The sequence below is a fragment of the Saimiri boliviensis genome, chromosome 8 (genome assembly GCF_048565385.1).
Source record: "Saimiri boliviensis isolate mSaiBol1 chromosome 8, mSaiBol1.pri, whole genome shotgun sequence".
Taxonomy (NCBI): Eukaryota; Metazoa; Chordata; class Mammalia; order Primates; family Cebidae; genus Saimiri; species Saimiri boliviensis.
The window spans coordinates 82488889-82504523 of record NC_133456.1 but is presented as its reverse complement, the minus strand read 5'-3'; the positions used below and the strand labels follow the sequence as shown (position 1 = coordinate 82504523).

General features: G+C 52.2%; 1 protein-coding gene across 1 annotated transcript; it reads left to right on the top strand.

Annotated features, from left to right (window-relative positions):
- Positions 1-314: 314 nt before the first annotated feature.
- LRRC15 (leucine rich repeat containing 15) lies at positions 315-15231 on the top strand. Its single transcript, XM_010337736.3, has 2 exons — positions 315-399; positions 9618-15231. Exon 2 carries the CDS (start codon positions 9623-9625, stop codon positions 11366-11368), a length of 1746 nt encoding a protein of 581 aa, XP_010336038.1. The 5' UTR covers positions 315-399; positions 9618-9622; the 3' UTR covers positions 11369-15231.
- Positions 15232-15635: the final 404 nt, after the last annotated feature.

Sequence of the window (15635 nt, the reverse complement as noted above, 5' to 3'; positions counted from 1 at the left end):
GCAGGGCAGCAGGGGTCCACAGTCACTTAGGGAGGGTCGTGGGGTCCTTACAAACTCCCTCTCACAGTGGCCGATGCAGTGAAGGGATCCAAAAGGAACAGCGGGGGAAAGAAGGAAGGGGAAAGGCACCCTGAGTTTTTAAACATGGTTGAAGCAAACCCTTTACACTTAGGGATGCCAGCTGTGTGTCCCTGTAATGCCAGCCTGGGACATCCAGATGCTGCCCTGTGGCCCACAGGCCCCCCTCACAGGGCTGACACTGCCTTCTGCAGTGACTCATGCCTGGGATGCTTTAAATACCAGGACAGCCCAGGCGAGCCACACTCATGCTGCAGCCTTGAGCCCTCCCTCCTCCTCCTCTCAGGCTCCCTCTTGTCCCCAGCGGGTGCTGAGCTGCTGGTAAGTAGGTGAGCCACCCCCTTCCCTGCTCCCTGCTTAGAGGGCTCCGGCCATCCCCCTCCCATTTCTGCTGAACCTGCTCCCTTGGGAGACCCCAGAAGGGGCAGGGCTGATGTGTGCCTGGGATGTTCTCGGGACAGGGCTAGGAGAAGCCTGCGCTGGAGGGGTGCAAGCCAGTCTCCCTCCCTGCCTGGACACCAGGACCACCAGCCCCTCTGCTGATGCCTCAACAGCCTCTTATGTCCCTTGCCCTTACCACCTCGTGATGTCAACCTGGGCTGCTGAGATGTCTGAGACCAGCACGATGGGCTGAAAGTGGACTCCGTTATACCCGCCTTGTCCCTGGATTCATCTTTCTGGAATCTAGATCCACTAGGGGAAGAACTTTTCTTTTTAAAGTTCAGAGTATTTGAGCCTGTGCCGTCTTTCCCGGCACTGACCATGGTGGCCACCAGTGGCCTGCCCTGCATTTGGGTCTGTCCAAGACCTTCCTTCATGGGGGTTGCCCAGGCAAGAGAGGTGTCTTCTCTGCATGGACGGATAATTGCTGCAAGCAGATGTGCCGGTGCCTGGTTTGCAGTTCCAGTGTGGAATTCAGAAGTAGGCTCAGCATTGTTCAGGCCCTAGCCAGGTGGCTTAAGGGACACTATGCTGGAGTTTCCCTTCTCTCGCGCTGGAAGCGTGGGCCTCCATCGAGCCCGGCAGCTTTGAGCAGGGAGTCAGGGCTGGAGACGGATTTGTGATGAGGGCTGTGTGGATTTGAAATTGTGATGGCTGTGCCTTGACCTGTGTCTCTGTTCAAAGGTAGAGGCAGGACCTGGGGCCAAGAAACCACCTGTGGGACACCAGAACTTTCTGGCGTCTCCCACCCCTGCCAAAGTTCGAGGGCCATCCCACCTCCTGGGTCCAATGCGTCACCTCGGTGCAGCTGCACTCTTTCTGGGATGACACGTGTGCTCCCGCCACAGGTGCCAGGTGCCTGTCTGCCATGCGCCAGCCTCTCCTCTGGGGTTATCTGGGATACATCACTTTATCTCGGGCAGCTCTCAGATGCGTTGTTGCCACTGGCTCCTTAATTTAGAAGTTGTCTAGCGGCTGGCACTTCCTTCATTCTGCAGAGATTGAACATCTGGGGTAAATTCAGGGCCACACAGTCCAATTTGCCTGTGGTCTTGAGTCAGCTGGGCGGGGTCAGCAGTGATGAGGCAGGCCTGTGAGCGAGGTTGGGGCCAGGGGCAAGTTCTGGATAGATTCTGCAGAAAGTCAGGGCATGGAAGGTTCTTCTCGGGGATCGGGAACGCTACCTTGGCTTGCTCAGTAAATGGACGGGGTGGCGAGGCGAGACTGGAAGTAGATCCAGCTATGGAGAAATGAGAAGAGATGGGAGAGAAGCTGTCCCAACTCAGCCCTGCCAGTAAGCTGACTGTGATCACACATGGCAATTTGCTGCCCTAAATCCTGACCACGAAACAGTCACTGCCGCTTCAGATTTCATGGCCTCTCTTGGCTTTGGGACTCAGAAATTAGAAACTGCTTCCAGATGCTTTGATTGGGGGCTGATCCATTTCTGTCTACTTCGGGCCCCCTGGTGCCAGCCTGAAAGGGGCTGTTCTGCTGGGTGGTTTGTCAGTTTCTCCTGCTACCCTTGCCAGGCTAATGACAGCCCTGCTCTGGCCTCTGCAGGAAGTCAGACCTGGGAGGATCCTCAACAGAAGGGCTGGAAAGGAATTGTGCTTTTTAACCAATTTTCTTTTTTTAAGACAAGGAACTACGTTTTGGCTTTGAAGGGCCATGAGAGATGGGCCATGAGAAATGGGGGTCACCACTTGATCGAGATGGAGGATGAGGGTGTGGCCAGTCTTGCCTTGGAGTTCAAGGATGCTTTCTGTTTGGGATAGAGTATTCCCTTGGCCGCAGGTCCTGTCTCTACATTTGAGCAGAGACACAGGTAAAGGTGCAGCTGTGCCAATTTCAAATCCACACACCCTTCATCACGAATCCTTCTCCAGCCCTGATTCCCTCTCCAGCTTGTTGTTGAGATTACAGGGGTCAGCGCCTTCTGGTGACCCCTCTGTCCCTTGCCTACAGTCCTCCAGGAGACTCAGGTGAAACTGAACAAACACCAGCATCATAGCAGTCTTAAAGAAGAAACCCCTGAACCCAGCAGCCTGGTAGTTGGGAGAAGCTGTTGTCCTTGGTGAATCACGCTGTGCAGGGGAAAGGTGGATTGTATGAGCCTCAGCTGATTTAAGCTGGAGGGTGCAAAGCCACCTCCTCCCCAATCTCAGGCCCTGCTAGGCATGTGGTTGGGTATCAAGAGTCTCCAACGGACTGTGTGACCTTGGGCAACTTCCCTCCTCCCTGGGGACCCCCCTCAGCTTTCCCAACTACAAAATGAGCAGATGTTTGACTAGATGCACTCAGAAAGCCCTGGCACTCTGATGCTCTAGGCGCTAAGTACTGTTTCTGAAAGCAGCTTTTATTGCCGGGTTCAACTCAGCACAAACCGCGGTTCCTGATGGGGAGGCAGAAGTGGCCACTGAGAGAAATGTTGATAGAGGGATGGGGCCAGGCCTGTGGCAGGACCTGCGACCTCCCCGCTTCGGGGTTCTCTTTTTCTCAGCGGTCAGTCCAAGCCTGGGTTCTCGGCTGGTCTAGACCTCACGTGGTGTCTCTGAGCGTGTTCTATGGACTCACGTGGTGTCTCTGAACATGTTCTGTGGACTCACGTTGTGTCTCTGAGCACGTTCTGTGAATTCACGTGGTGTCTCTGAGCACGTTCTGTGTACTCACGTGGTGTCTCTGAGCATGTTCTGTGTACTCACGTGGTGTCTCTGAGCATGTTCTGTGGAATCCTGCATCGGAGTCACTTGGGAAGTTCGTAAAACATGCAGAATCCTGGGCCCCAGCGAGATCTAGGGATCAGGATCTCTTTACCCAACAACAAAAATAACAATTGTCACTAACATTTATTGGGTCCTCACTTTGTGCCAAGAACTCACCTAAGTGTTTTCCATGCATTAACTCATGTAATCCTCACAGCAGCAACGCTATGAGGTCAATTCTATTAAACAAGCTAGGTGATTTTATGTGCTGCTCCAGGAGAGGCGACGTTTGGTGAGACGGGGAGGTCTGGAAGCACCGAGGCCTGAGCTTCAGGCCAAGCCTCTCAGACAGACCTGCTGACCCGAGCCCCAGTGAGCGCATGCTTGAGGACAGCACTGGTGTGGGCAGTGGGGACAGCCCCTGGCAGCTCCCAGCCTGGCATCTTCCTCAGAAGCCCTCAGACTGGTTGGGTGACATCTCTCTGCATTCAAGACCATGACTGGGTGGCACTCTGTGGGGAGATGGCAGAGGCCAGGGAGAGACAGTCCCTCTCTGGGTCTCAGTTTCTCCAGGTACCTTGGGAGGGGGAAGGACCAGAGGCTCCCAGAGGCCCTTCCTAGCCTCTGGGCTCCATGGAGCGGCTATTGGCTATTGGATGTGCTGATTATTAGGTGGGATTGCCCTGGCTGGGAAACTTGGAGACAGGTGGGCCTGAAAAGATGGGCCTGAGTTCCTCAGGCCTCCGCATGAAGCCGGAGCTAGGCCGGGCAGCCCTGCTGGGGGTCTGGCACGTACACTGGGGAAGAGAAGAGAAGGAGAATGAGGGGCTTCAAGCCAAATTCCTTCCTGCCTCACATCAGAAAGTAGCAGAGCTCTCAGAGCCCTTGGAAGTCTTTACTGAAGGGGAAATTGAGGCCTGGAGAATGTACCTAAGCTCCCACTTCAACTGAGTTAACCAGAATAGGACGTTGATTTGGTCTTCCAGGATCCATCCAAAAGTTTTGCTCTGTGGTATTAAAATAAGGAGTCAGCTGGGCGCAGTGGCTTACACCTGTAATCCCAGCATTTTGGGAGGCCGAGGTAGGTGGATGATCTGAGGTCAGGAGTTCAAGACCAGCCTAGCCAACATGGTCTCTATTAAAAATACAAAAATCAGCTGGGTGTCGTAGTGTGTGCCTGTTAATTCCAGCTACTTAGGAGGCTGAGGCAGGAGAATCGCTTGAGTCCAGGAGGCGGAGGTTGCAGTGAACCAAGATCGCACCATTGCACTCCAGCCTGGGCAACAGAGTGAGACTCCATTTCAAAAAAAGGAGTCTCCTTTCAGGGAATCTCGTGTTCAGAGAATGTGAACGATGGTATTAAACCAATAACGTTCCAACTCACCAACCAACAAAGCCCAGGGCTTCGAGGCTAATTATGCGTTTGGTGGTGAGTCACGGTGCTTCTGCTGAGGCCCAATGCCGGAGCGCCCTGGCTGGTGCACTTTGCTCACGGGTAGGGACTGCGTCGGAGTGCCCGGGTGAGCTGTCAGGCTGCCCTTCGGATAGTCTGCTCTGCTTGCTGACTTCATGGGCCAGTGATAGACACCAGGCGATCCCCCCTTCCCAGGAGCTGGACAGGGGCTGGACTGAGTCACTGAAGTGATTGAGGACGCTCTCAGCTGCCTGGGAGAAGTTATAATTAGGACAGCTTTGTGGCCCTTTAACTGCCACCTGTCACAGCTGCCAAGCGGCACCAGGCAGCGTGGGCTATCAGGCTTCCATGTGCTAGGCTTCTAGAGGCTGTGGCTACTGCGAGAGCTGGCATCACGTGCTGGAAATCCACCCGCCCAGCCGTCAGCCCTGGTTCTAGGGCCTCTCCCTCCCCTGAGGGCTTTGCAGCTGGCTTTCAGGTGGGCTCTCTGGAGGGCCTGTGGAGCAGTGGACGCCAGCCACAGCAGTAAGGAGTGCTGGAAAACAGGAAACTACAGTATGTGGTGCTGGGGCCGGCTTTGCAGATGTGAGGTTTTTTTTTTTTTTTTTTTTTTTTGAGATGGAATCTTGCTCTGTCCCCAGGCTGCAGTGCAGTGGCGCGATCTCAGCTCATTGCAATCTCCGCCTCCCAGGTTCTAGTGATTCTCCTGCCTCATCCTCCCAAGTTGCTGAGATTACAGGTGCACGCCACCACACCCAGCTAATTTTTTGTAGTTTTTAGTAGACACAGGGTTTCACCATGTTGGCCAGGATGGTCTTGGTCTCTTGACCTCATGATCTGCCCGCCTCGACCTCCCAAAATGCTGGGATGGGATTACACGTATGAGCCACCATGCCTGGCCTTTTTTTTTTTTTTTTTTTGAGATGGAGTCTTGCTCTGTTGCCTAGGCTGGAGTGGAATGACATGGTCTTGGCTCACTGCAATCTCTGCCTCTTGGGTTCAAGCCATTCTACCGCCTCAGCTTCCCGAGTAGCTGGGACTACAGGCACGCACCACTACACCTGGCTAATTTGTTTGTATTTTTAGTAGAGACAGGGTTTCACCATGTTGGCCAGGATGGTCTTGAACTCCTGACCTTGTGATCCACCTGCCTCAGACTCCCAAAGTGCTGGGATTACAGGCATGCCCTGTAATTACACCATGCCCAACCAGATGAGAGGATTATCAAGAGGAAAATCTGCAAACTCTTGCAATATTTGCCTTGCTGAATGTGGTCCATTTTAGACAGGGGTGGCCCTATTCCCACAGGGAATTATCTCTGTACTCCTCCCAGGCCAAGAGGCACCTTCCCCTGGCACAAGCCCTTCCTGGGCTGGTTTGATGTCCCTCCCCAGCTGGGGAGCCCAGACTCAGAGAAGGCCACATAAAGATGAGCAGAGGGTGCCTCATTCTACACTGTCAGTTATAGATGGGGAAACTCAAGATTTCCCTGGCTGGCCAGATGACAGGTACTTAATTTAGTCTCTGATACTTGGGCTGTGACATCATTTTGAAGCACGCTGGGCATGTGAGCGTACATTAAATATAAGCGCCAGCTAGCTTGTCTCCGGGAGCAATTTCAAGCTCCACCTTTTGTATGACAGCCCAGGCAGTAAATATATCACATACCCTCACACCAAAGAGATGGGCAAATACCCACACCTGTCCACACAGACCCCTAAGAGCACAGACACCATTGCCTTGGTGAACAGATGGTGTATTCACACCCTGGAACTCAGCCTTAGAATCCTAAGATCTTAGGAATGGACAGGATCCCTGTTGTCTTCTGGTCTAGTACCCTCCCAGGAGTAGGAATCTTCTCTACAGCTTGCTTACCAAGTAGTCGCTTTAGCCTCTGCTTGATTGCTTCCAGTGACAGGGAGCTTACTCCCTCTGTGAGTTTGCCCATTTTGACTGTGGATCGGCTGTCTTCGGTGATGAACTGAAATCCGCTACTCTGTAACTTCTGCACTCGTCTGACCTCTGGAGCCACAGTGAGCTAGGCTGCTTTCTGCATGCCATAGCAGCCGTTCAGAGATGCTAGGAAAGTGATTGTGACTCTTCACAGCTTCTCTTCATCTGGGTATTTATTCATCCACAGCTCCACAATTTTAATTTTAATTTAATTTTTTTCTCACCATGTCTTAGGATGCTGACACAGTTTCTTCCATGGATGCTCAGATGTTCTGCTTCCTAGACTCCCTCGTCATCCTCTAGAATTCTTCAGGAGGCCAGTTTGTCATTAGCCTTCTTGAAGTTCAGAGTGGAACTGAGCCCAGCACCACAAGTGTGGCCATGTCAGGAAAGTGTAGGATGAGACCATCACCTCCTTTTTTCCACATGTGGTACTTCTATTAATTCAGTCTCAGACCACACTAGCTTTTGCGGACAGCCTTCTTTCTTTGCTATCGTTAGTGAAAAGCCCTAAGTCTTCTCCTAGGGTGAATATTGAGCCCCTTTTTCTGTGCAGTCTGTTTAGGCAGCTCACTTTCTGTTTTCAGGTTCTGGACCTGACATTTCTCTATATGTTTATTTTTTTTTATATGTGTCCCTAGCATAATCTGGCCCCATTCCTTTGTATCTAGATTCCGCTGGCCAATGCATTCTTTTTCCTTTCTGTTTTCTATTGTTCTATGTACTTAGTCAAGTTCTTAATGCAGAAGTATAACAAGTTGGGGCTTGCATGGGCTGTGAACAAGTGAAACATCATGGTTTGTGTGGTTGGGGAATGGGCTTAGGTTTTTATCTCAGAGTAAGCTTGTTGGGGTGCAGGGAAGGGGTACATGGGGCCGAGGCCAAACTGGGAAGCCTGGGTTATTCTGAGATGTGGGCCAGGCTCCGGACCCCATGAGTTGAGGGGCACAAAGAGAGACCAGAGAAATACCCTCTTCACCCAGCCATTGATGCCTTCTATGCTATCATTTGAAATTCCTTCCTCTGACTCAGGATTTTTGCTCATCGAAAGGGTGACACAGCATTAACACTTGAAGTACTTCCCTAGGGGTCTGGAGACCTGGGCTTTAAGCTCGGAAGTCTCTCCTTGCTTCTTGCATCCCCATAAAGTGATGGGAATGCTTGGCCAGCAGTGAGGGCTGAATTTTCCGGGAGTTCAGAGCCCTTTGAGCCTTTGGTGGAAGTTGGAGCTACTCTCACATACACACCAAAATCTTTAGTCCCGTGACTAACAATGCCAAGACAAGAAGCACTTTGAGGCCCCCTGACTTCAGGAGTCTGTAGGGTCCATGCTGTGGATAATGGAACAACAGCCCGCGTTTGCACAGCACTGCTGGGGATGGCCTCTTGTCCCTTCCCCATTCACTCCTCACAACAGCCCAAGAGTGGGGTGGGAGCCACCGTCCCCTCTTCACAGATGAGGGAGCTGAAGCTTGGAGGCTTCAAGCTTCATTCAAGGTGAAACTGTTAGTGGTCCTTAAATATTCATATAGAGACCAGCACCTATGCCCCATATCTCTACATTACACACACACACACACACACACATATATATGTCATTGTCATCAGTGATTTCAAACACAGACATTTCCCTGCATCTGCCCCCACTGCCAGTTCATCACCACGCCTGACCTACCACCTTTTAACTCAAAGTGCATCTCATTGGTTTTCTACAGCTCACTCAAGGACTCACCCAATGTTTCCTGTGGAAACCGGGACTTATACTCACAAGGCTGGCTCCAGTCATCGGCTAAGCCATAGCAGCCTCTCCCAGAAGATATGTCATTTGCCCTTACTGGGAGGCTGGTTTGAATTAAACCAAAAGGAAGCACATGTGAAAGGATTAACAAAGGGCTAAGTGATGGTTGGTGGTGATGGACTGGGCACGGCAGGACCAGGCGAGGGTGAGGAAGAGCTGCTTCCACTGCCATCATTCGTCTTTTGAGCAGATACTGACTCTGTGGCCCTAACTGTGCCGCTGCTGCTGCACCTCCCAGTAGGCCACCATGTTCGTGGCCTTCTCATCTTCCCCCAGGTTCAACCCTATTTATTTGTTCTCATTGCCTCTGTGTTCCTCTTGACAAGGCTGTGTTTAACCAGTATGTTGAGAAATATTAAGTTTACCCTGCACCCAGGGCTCCCTCATGGAGAATACCTTTTAGTTTGTCTGTAATCAGTGGTGAGCAGGTAACAGCTGCCTACTTGGTATATTTTTGTGCCATGAGAAGACACAGAACACCTGTTTTTTGATAATAATCACCTGTTCAGAGAGGATAAATACATGGATCAGAATCTGCAGGGGGCCTTCAGCCTGGAATGCTGGCAGCCCTGGAGGCTCTCAGCTCGGAAGGCTGTTGGCCCCCCGGATAGACTCACTTTGCTGTTCTATCTGGGCGTTTGCCTCTCATTACCTTCAGCGCTGCCTGGGTGGGGGTCTCCCAGCCAAGCTGTTACTTGATACCAGCACATTCAGTTGATATGAGGGATGTAGAGATGAACAAGATAAAGTTCCTGCCGTAAGGAATCTGTAGGGATGAAAGATGAACTCCCTGTCTTTGGAAAGCTTATTGGCTGGGGAAGGAGACAGACAGGGACACAGTGAATGCCATACGAGGCCACTGTAGCATGCCCAATGATGGAGACTGGGAAGACCACTTCATGGACGGGTAACTGATCCTGACTCATGGAATCTGGGAAGTGTCCTAAAGGTAATTGCACTGGAGCTGGACTTGGAAGCACGGGAAAAAAATTGTATAAGGATAAGGAGCACTCCAGGTAGGGAGCACTGGCTGAGCAAAGGCATGGAAGTAGAAAGGCAGGGGTTAGGGCACAGAGGCTTGCTGGCCAGAGCACAGGGACCATGAGTTCAGCATGTGATGATGAGATTCAAAGCCAAGCCAGTGTTGGCACTGCAAGTTGATGTTGGCTTAAAATGTGCCAGTGTCAGCTAGGGGACCCTGACTAACATGTGCTCTCTCCCTTTGCAGAGGCCATGCCACTGAAGCATTATCTCCTTTTGCTGGTGGGCTGCCATGCCTGGGGTTCAGGGCTGGCCTACTATGGCTGCCCTAGCGAGTGTACCTGCTCCAGAGCCTCCCAGGTGGAGTGCACTGGGGCACGCATTGTAGCCGTGCCCACCCCTCTGCCCTGGAATGCCATGAGCCTGCAGATCCTCAACACGCACATCACCGAACTCAACGAGTCCCCATTCCTCAACATCTCAGCCCTCATCGCCCTGAGGATTGAGAAGAATGAGCTGTCACACATCATGCCCAGCGCCTTCCGAAACCTGGGCTCCCTGCGCTATCTCAGCCTCGCCAACAACAAGCTTCGGGTTCTGCCCATCGGTCTCTTCCAGGGCCTGGACAGCCTCGAGTCACTGCTTCTGTCTAGTAACCAGCTGGTGCAGATCCAGCCGGCGCATTTCTCCCAGTGCAGCAACCTCAAAGAGCTGCAGCTGCACGGCAACCACCTGGAATACATCCCTGATGGAGCCTTCGACCCCCTGGTGGGACTCACCAAGCTCAATCTGGGCAAGAATAGCCTCACCCACCTCTCACCCAGGGTCTTCCAGCACCTGGGCAACCTGGAGGTCCTCCGGCTCTATGAGAACAGGCTCACGGATATCCCCATGGGCACTTTTGACGGGCTTGTCAACCTCCAGGAGCTGGCTCTGCAGCAGAACCAGATTGGGCTGCTCTCTCCCGGTCTCTTCCACAACAACCACAACCTCCAGAGACTCTATCTGTCCAACAACCGCATCTCCCAGCTGCCGCCCAGCATCTTCATGCAGCTGCCGCAGCTCAACCGCCTTACTCTCTTTGGCAATTCCCTGAAGGAGCTCTCTCCGGGGATCTTTGGGCCCATGCCCAACCTGCGGGAGCTTTGGCTCTATGACAACCACATCACTTCTCTACCTGACAATGTCTTCAGCAACCTCCGCCAGTTGCAGGTCCTGATCCTTAGCCGCAACCAGATCAGCTTCATCTCCCCAGGTGCCTTCAACGGGCTCACGGAGCTTCGAGAGCTGTCCCTCCACACCAACGCGCTGCAGGACCTGGATGGGAACGTCTTCCGCATGTTGGCCAACCTGCAGAACATCTCCCTGCAGAACAACCACCTGAGACAGCTCCCAGGGAATATCTTCGCCAATGTCAATGGCCTCATGACCATCCAGCTGCAGAACAACCAGCTGGAGAACTTGCCCCTGGGCATCTTCGATCACTTGGGGAAGCTGTGTGAGCTGCGGCTGTACGACAATCCCTGGAGGTGTGACTCAGACATCCTTCCTCTCCGCAACTGGCTCCTGCTCAACCAGCCTAGGTTAGGGACGGACACTCTACCTGTGTGTTTCAGCCCAGCCAACGTCCGAGGCCAATCCCTCATTATCATCAATGTCAATGTTGCTGTTCCCAGTGTCCATGTCCCTGAGGTGCCTAGTTACCCAGAAACACCATGGTACCCAGACACACCCCGTTACCCTGACACCACATCCATCTCTTCTACCACTGAGTTAACCAGCTCTGTGGAAGACTACACTGATCTGACTACCATTCAGGTCACTGATGACCGCAGCGTTTGGGGTATGACCCAGGCCCAGAGCGGGCTGGCCATTGCCGCTATTGTAATTGGCATTGTTGCCCTGGCCTGCTCCCTGGCTGCCTGCATCGGCTGTTGCTGCTGCAAGAAGAGAAGCCAAGCGGTCCTGATGCAGATGAAGGCACCCAATGAGTGTTAGAGAGACAGGCTGGAGCAGGGCTGGGAAGGATGGAACTAGAGGACCTGGGAATTTCATCTTTCTGCCTCCACTCCCGGGTCTACGGAGTTTTCCCGTGATTTCTCTTTCTAACCCTAGAGAAAGGTGTGCCTACCTCTTCCTGATTCTCCTGCAAAGAATCATGTCATGCCAGACCCTCCTACAATCAGGCATATCCAACGGGCCATGGCAAAAGCCCTGGGGATTTCTGATTCACACCCCTGGGCTTCCTTCAAGAGGACTCCTCCTCCAAATCCTCCCTACCTGTCCTCCAAGAACCACCTTCCCTGTGCCCAGGCCCCTTCCTGGCCTCTGCAGACTCAGTCCACAGCCTGCTCTCTTCGTGGGAATAGTTCTCCGCCAAAATAGCCCCTCTCCTCTAAGTATTATGTGAGTTGATTTCCCTTCTTTTCTTCCTCTTGTTTGTGCTGTGGCTTGACCCAGCACATCCCCTCAAATGAAAGTTCTCTGCTTCATTTTCTGCTCCTGAAGGCAGGGTGAGTTCTCTCCTCAAAGAAGACTTCAAACCATTTAAATGGTTTCTTAAGAGCCGCCAAGCAGCCTGGCTTTGAGGACGCTATGGAAGAGAGAAGGAAAGTCATGTCGCTCAGTTCTGGAGACAGAGCCGTCATCAGCGTCTCTCTTGTGATTTTCATCTGGAAAAGGAAGAAAGACCCCAGCACAGCAAGTCCAGGCTTTTAGAGAAGGATCTTTCCGAACTGTAAACTTTGCTTTGAAAAGTTTAGCCCTTTAAGGAATAAAATCATGTTGGATTTTGGACTTCTAAAAACATTAAAATCAGCTTATTGGTACTGGATAGAGAAAGAAATCTGGTGCCTGGGGGGTTCTTGTGTTCACCCCTAGAGTTTTCTTTTTTACATTTGTAGTTGAAGTATATGTACAGAAAAGTGGGAGCATGATCGTGTGCAGCTTGGTGAACTGTCACAAACTGAACACACCTGTGTGATCAGCATCCAGACCAAGGCGCAGAGCACCACAAATATCCCGCATCCCGGGCTTTTCCCAGAGGAGACGGGGGCTTCTGGAGATGGACTAACCTAGGAGCTGCTTCCCGTGAGCCAGGATGCCCCTCCCACAGCCGGCCTGCATAAAAGCCCAGTGGCCAGGGGTGGAGAATATGGGGATGTGGACAGGGTGGGAGACTCTGGTCTGAACCGGAGATTTTATTAAATCTGGAGATCCTGAGACCACAGCACCCTGGCTGGCCAGGTCAGAAGCATCCTGATGGCAGAGTCCTGTGCAGCCACGCCCCCTTCTCTGCCAGCAAGCTGTCTGCATGCAGCTCATTGGAGGCCCCTCTGCCTGGAGCCTTTTATGGACATGATATGTCTGTATCTGTTTTTAATTTTCATTCTTCACTTAGGGGAAGTGAAATAGCTCAGAGATGAGATCTTTTAATTGGAAACCAAGTGTAATGGAACCCAGCATCTTTCTAATGTGGTAAAATTCTCCATCAACATCACAGTCAGCCAGCAGCTAAACTTTAGAATCTCACAGCAGGCAACACTGGGGTACCGTCACACTGGGTCTCGGGGCTCCCTGGAGCTCCTCCTGCATGTGATCTGTTAGGAGTTGAGTTGTTTGCTCCAGGGTTATTCTCCTCTAGTCACAGCCACACGAATGCCTGCCTTCTCCCGTCTTCCTGCTACACACGTATTCACGTGCCGCTCAAGAAGTTATGCTCCTGTCAATGTGTGCCTTTCTCTGGACAACTGGCCCACCGGTTTAGAAGTAAAAACGGTGAAATGGAGACTTTAGGGTTTCCAGGTCTGCTCAAGAAAGAACTTCCGCTGACTCTGCCGGGATTTGGAAATCCACCACCAATCCTGTTCGGTTCTTATGAGTTCCCCCGCTCCACAAGACACCTGTGACATCCCCCAGGGCCACAGCAGCACGGTGCTGACCAGGTGTCCCTTCCAGTTCCCGCACAAAAAGGGTCCAGAGGGACGTCTGGAAACACTAGTGCACTCTGTAGCTTCTCATTCCCTGTCCCAGGGAATCTAGGAGAGATGAGCCTGTCAGAGTCAAGAGATGTCATCTCCCCACGGCAAATCTGGGTCTCCAAGCATTTCCAAACTATTGGTAGCACCAGGAGGACCTGTACAAATGGTTGCCAGGGCCAACAGGAAGTGCCTGGCATGTGAGCATCACTCGCTGATGGGGGCCTCTGTGGGATGGGGCCAACAGGGGCAGCTTGGCCCTTTCCCCTCGACAGGAAGCATAGGTTTTCCCACATTCCTTGTCTCCAGACCTGCTGGGTGCTCCTGTGAGTGGGCTCCAGCTGCCTGTGTGCATAGGCACAACTGGGCCAGGGCTGGAGAGAGTTGGGGAGCCTCCTCACCTGGTGGGCCTTGCCAATCTTAGCCCAGAACCCCTGGGTATTCCTGTCAGTAGCCATGACATTGGAGTATCTTCCTCTCCAGCCCAGAGGCTGACCTGAGGGCTGCTGTCCTCAGATGACGCCACCCAGGAGCACCCTAGGTGAGGGCTGGGGGCCCCTTTATTGTGAACCTCTTACCTCTTCCTTTCTCCCATCAGAATGGCTGGATGGAGCCATCGGGCCTCCTTTTCCTCCGCGGGTCCTTCAACCTCTCCGCACGATGTTGTCTGGCTGGGGAGCTCCTAGAAAAGCTGGGTGGAGTCTCCTTTCCAACACGATGATGCATTTGCTCAGTTCTCAGATCTGGAACGAACCGGCTGGTCCCCTAAAAAGCTGGAGTAGGGTACAGAGTTCGGTGTGCTCTTCCCCTCCTTGACAGTCCCACGCCCATCTGGAGTGGGAGCCATGAGTCAGTGTTGGAGAAAAGCCAGTTAGAACCACTATTTTTAAAAAGTGCTTACTGTGCACAGATTCTCCTCAAAGCACTGGACATGGATTCTCCTCTGGCCCTCACAGCACCCTGGTGGCATGAGTGCCGCCTCTCCCCGCTGGTGACGGGGCACAGAGCCACTCATTATTCTGCATGGCATTCCATAGGTTGGGAGTTTTGTTTATCTCTTCAAACTTCGTACAAGAGCTCATGGCTTGCCTTGAGCTTTCACCATTAAACCAAAGAAAATGGAAGCCACTCCCCTGTTGGTCTCCTTCGTCTTGGTTATTGGAATCTCACTTGGTATCATTTAGATCAAAAGCTTTGTAACTGCAGGAAAAGATTACACTCATCCATCCCTTAAAGAATAGAATAGCTGGTCCCTCTCATGGGAATTGGGCTGTAGATATATCGTTCTTCCTCCTTAGAACGCAGAGATCCAAGAGTTCTTATAACTTTTCACGGACACACTTTCCACAACCTTTCGGATGCTGATGTAGAGCTATTGGGAAGGAACTTCCACACTCAGGAAGCTTACAGAGAGCAGACAGCTAGAGATAACTCGGGAACCAGAGTTAGTTGACAGATGTTAGATATATCCTAGCCTTTAGCTATAAAGCACTCAAAGATTCAGCTCCCAGATCCCACAGTCAGAACTGAATCTGGGTTGCTGGGGAGGGAGTGGTGACCTTGGGAAGGAAGCCATTGCTGTGGTTCAGAGAGGGTAGGCTTGCAAGCCACTTCCGGGTAAAACTTCTTCCGCCTGAGGTTTCTTCTAAGGAGAGATCGTTCTCACCAACCCACTGCCTTCATGCTGCCTTCAAAAGCAGATCACGTCTGCCTCGCTTAGAGAATTATGCAAATCATCCCCAGTGCTTGGCAATGCATTTAGAGATTTTTAGAGCCTCAGGGTTTTGTAGAGTGTGAGCCCTGGTGGGCAGGGTTAGGGGTCTGTCTTCTGCTGGATGCTGCTTCTCATACATTTGGTGTACAGAATCAACAATAAATGGTATACGCAGACCGTGTGTGCTCTCCATGGATGTCTTGGTGAGGGGGAGGGGGTCTCACACCTGTGGATTCTGCTCTTGCCATGCTTGTGCAAGGTACAGAAAGCAGATTCTTGGCTGAGAATAGGACTTTGGAAGGTGAGTGGGAGGCTAGTCTCGGTGGCCTCCCTGTAATCCCAGCACATTGGGAGACAGAGGTGGGTGGATCACCTGAGGTCAGGAGTTCAAGACCAGCCTGGCCAACATGGTGAAACCCCATCTCTACTAAAAATAAAAAATTAGCATGTGCCTGTAATCTCAGCCAGTCAGGACGCTGAGGCAGGAGAATCACTCGAACCCAGCAGGCAGAGGTTGCAGTGAGCAGAGATTGTGCCACTGTCCTCCAGCCTGGGCGACAGAGCAACAGAGCAA

Excerpts from the sequence above, each read along its gene's own strand:
- LRRC15 (XM_010337736.3), top strand. The coding sequence starts at position 9,623 with ATGCCACTGAAGCATTATCTCCTTTTGCTGGTGGGCTGCCATGCCTGG.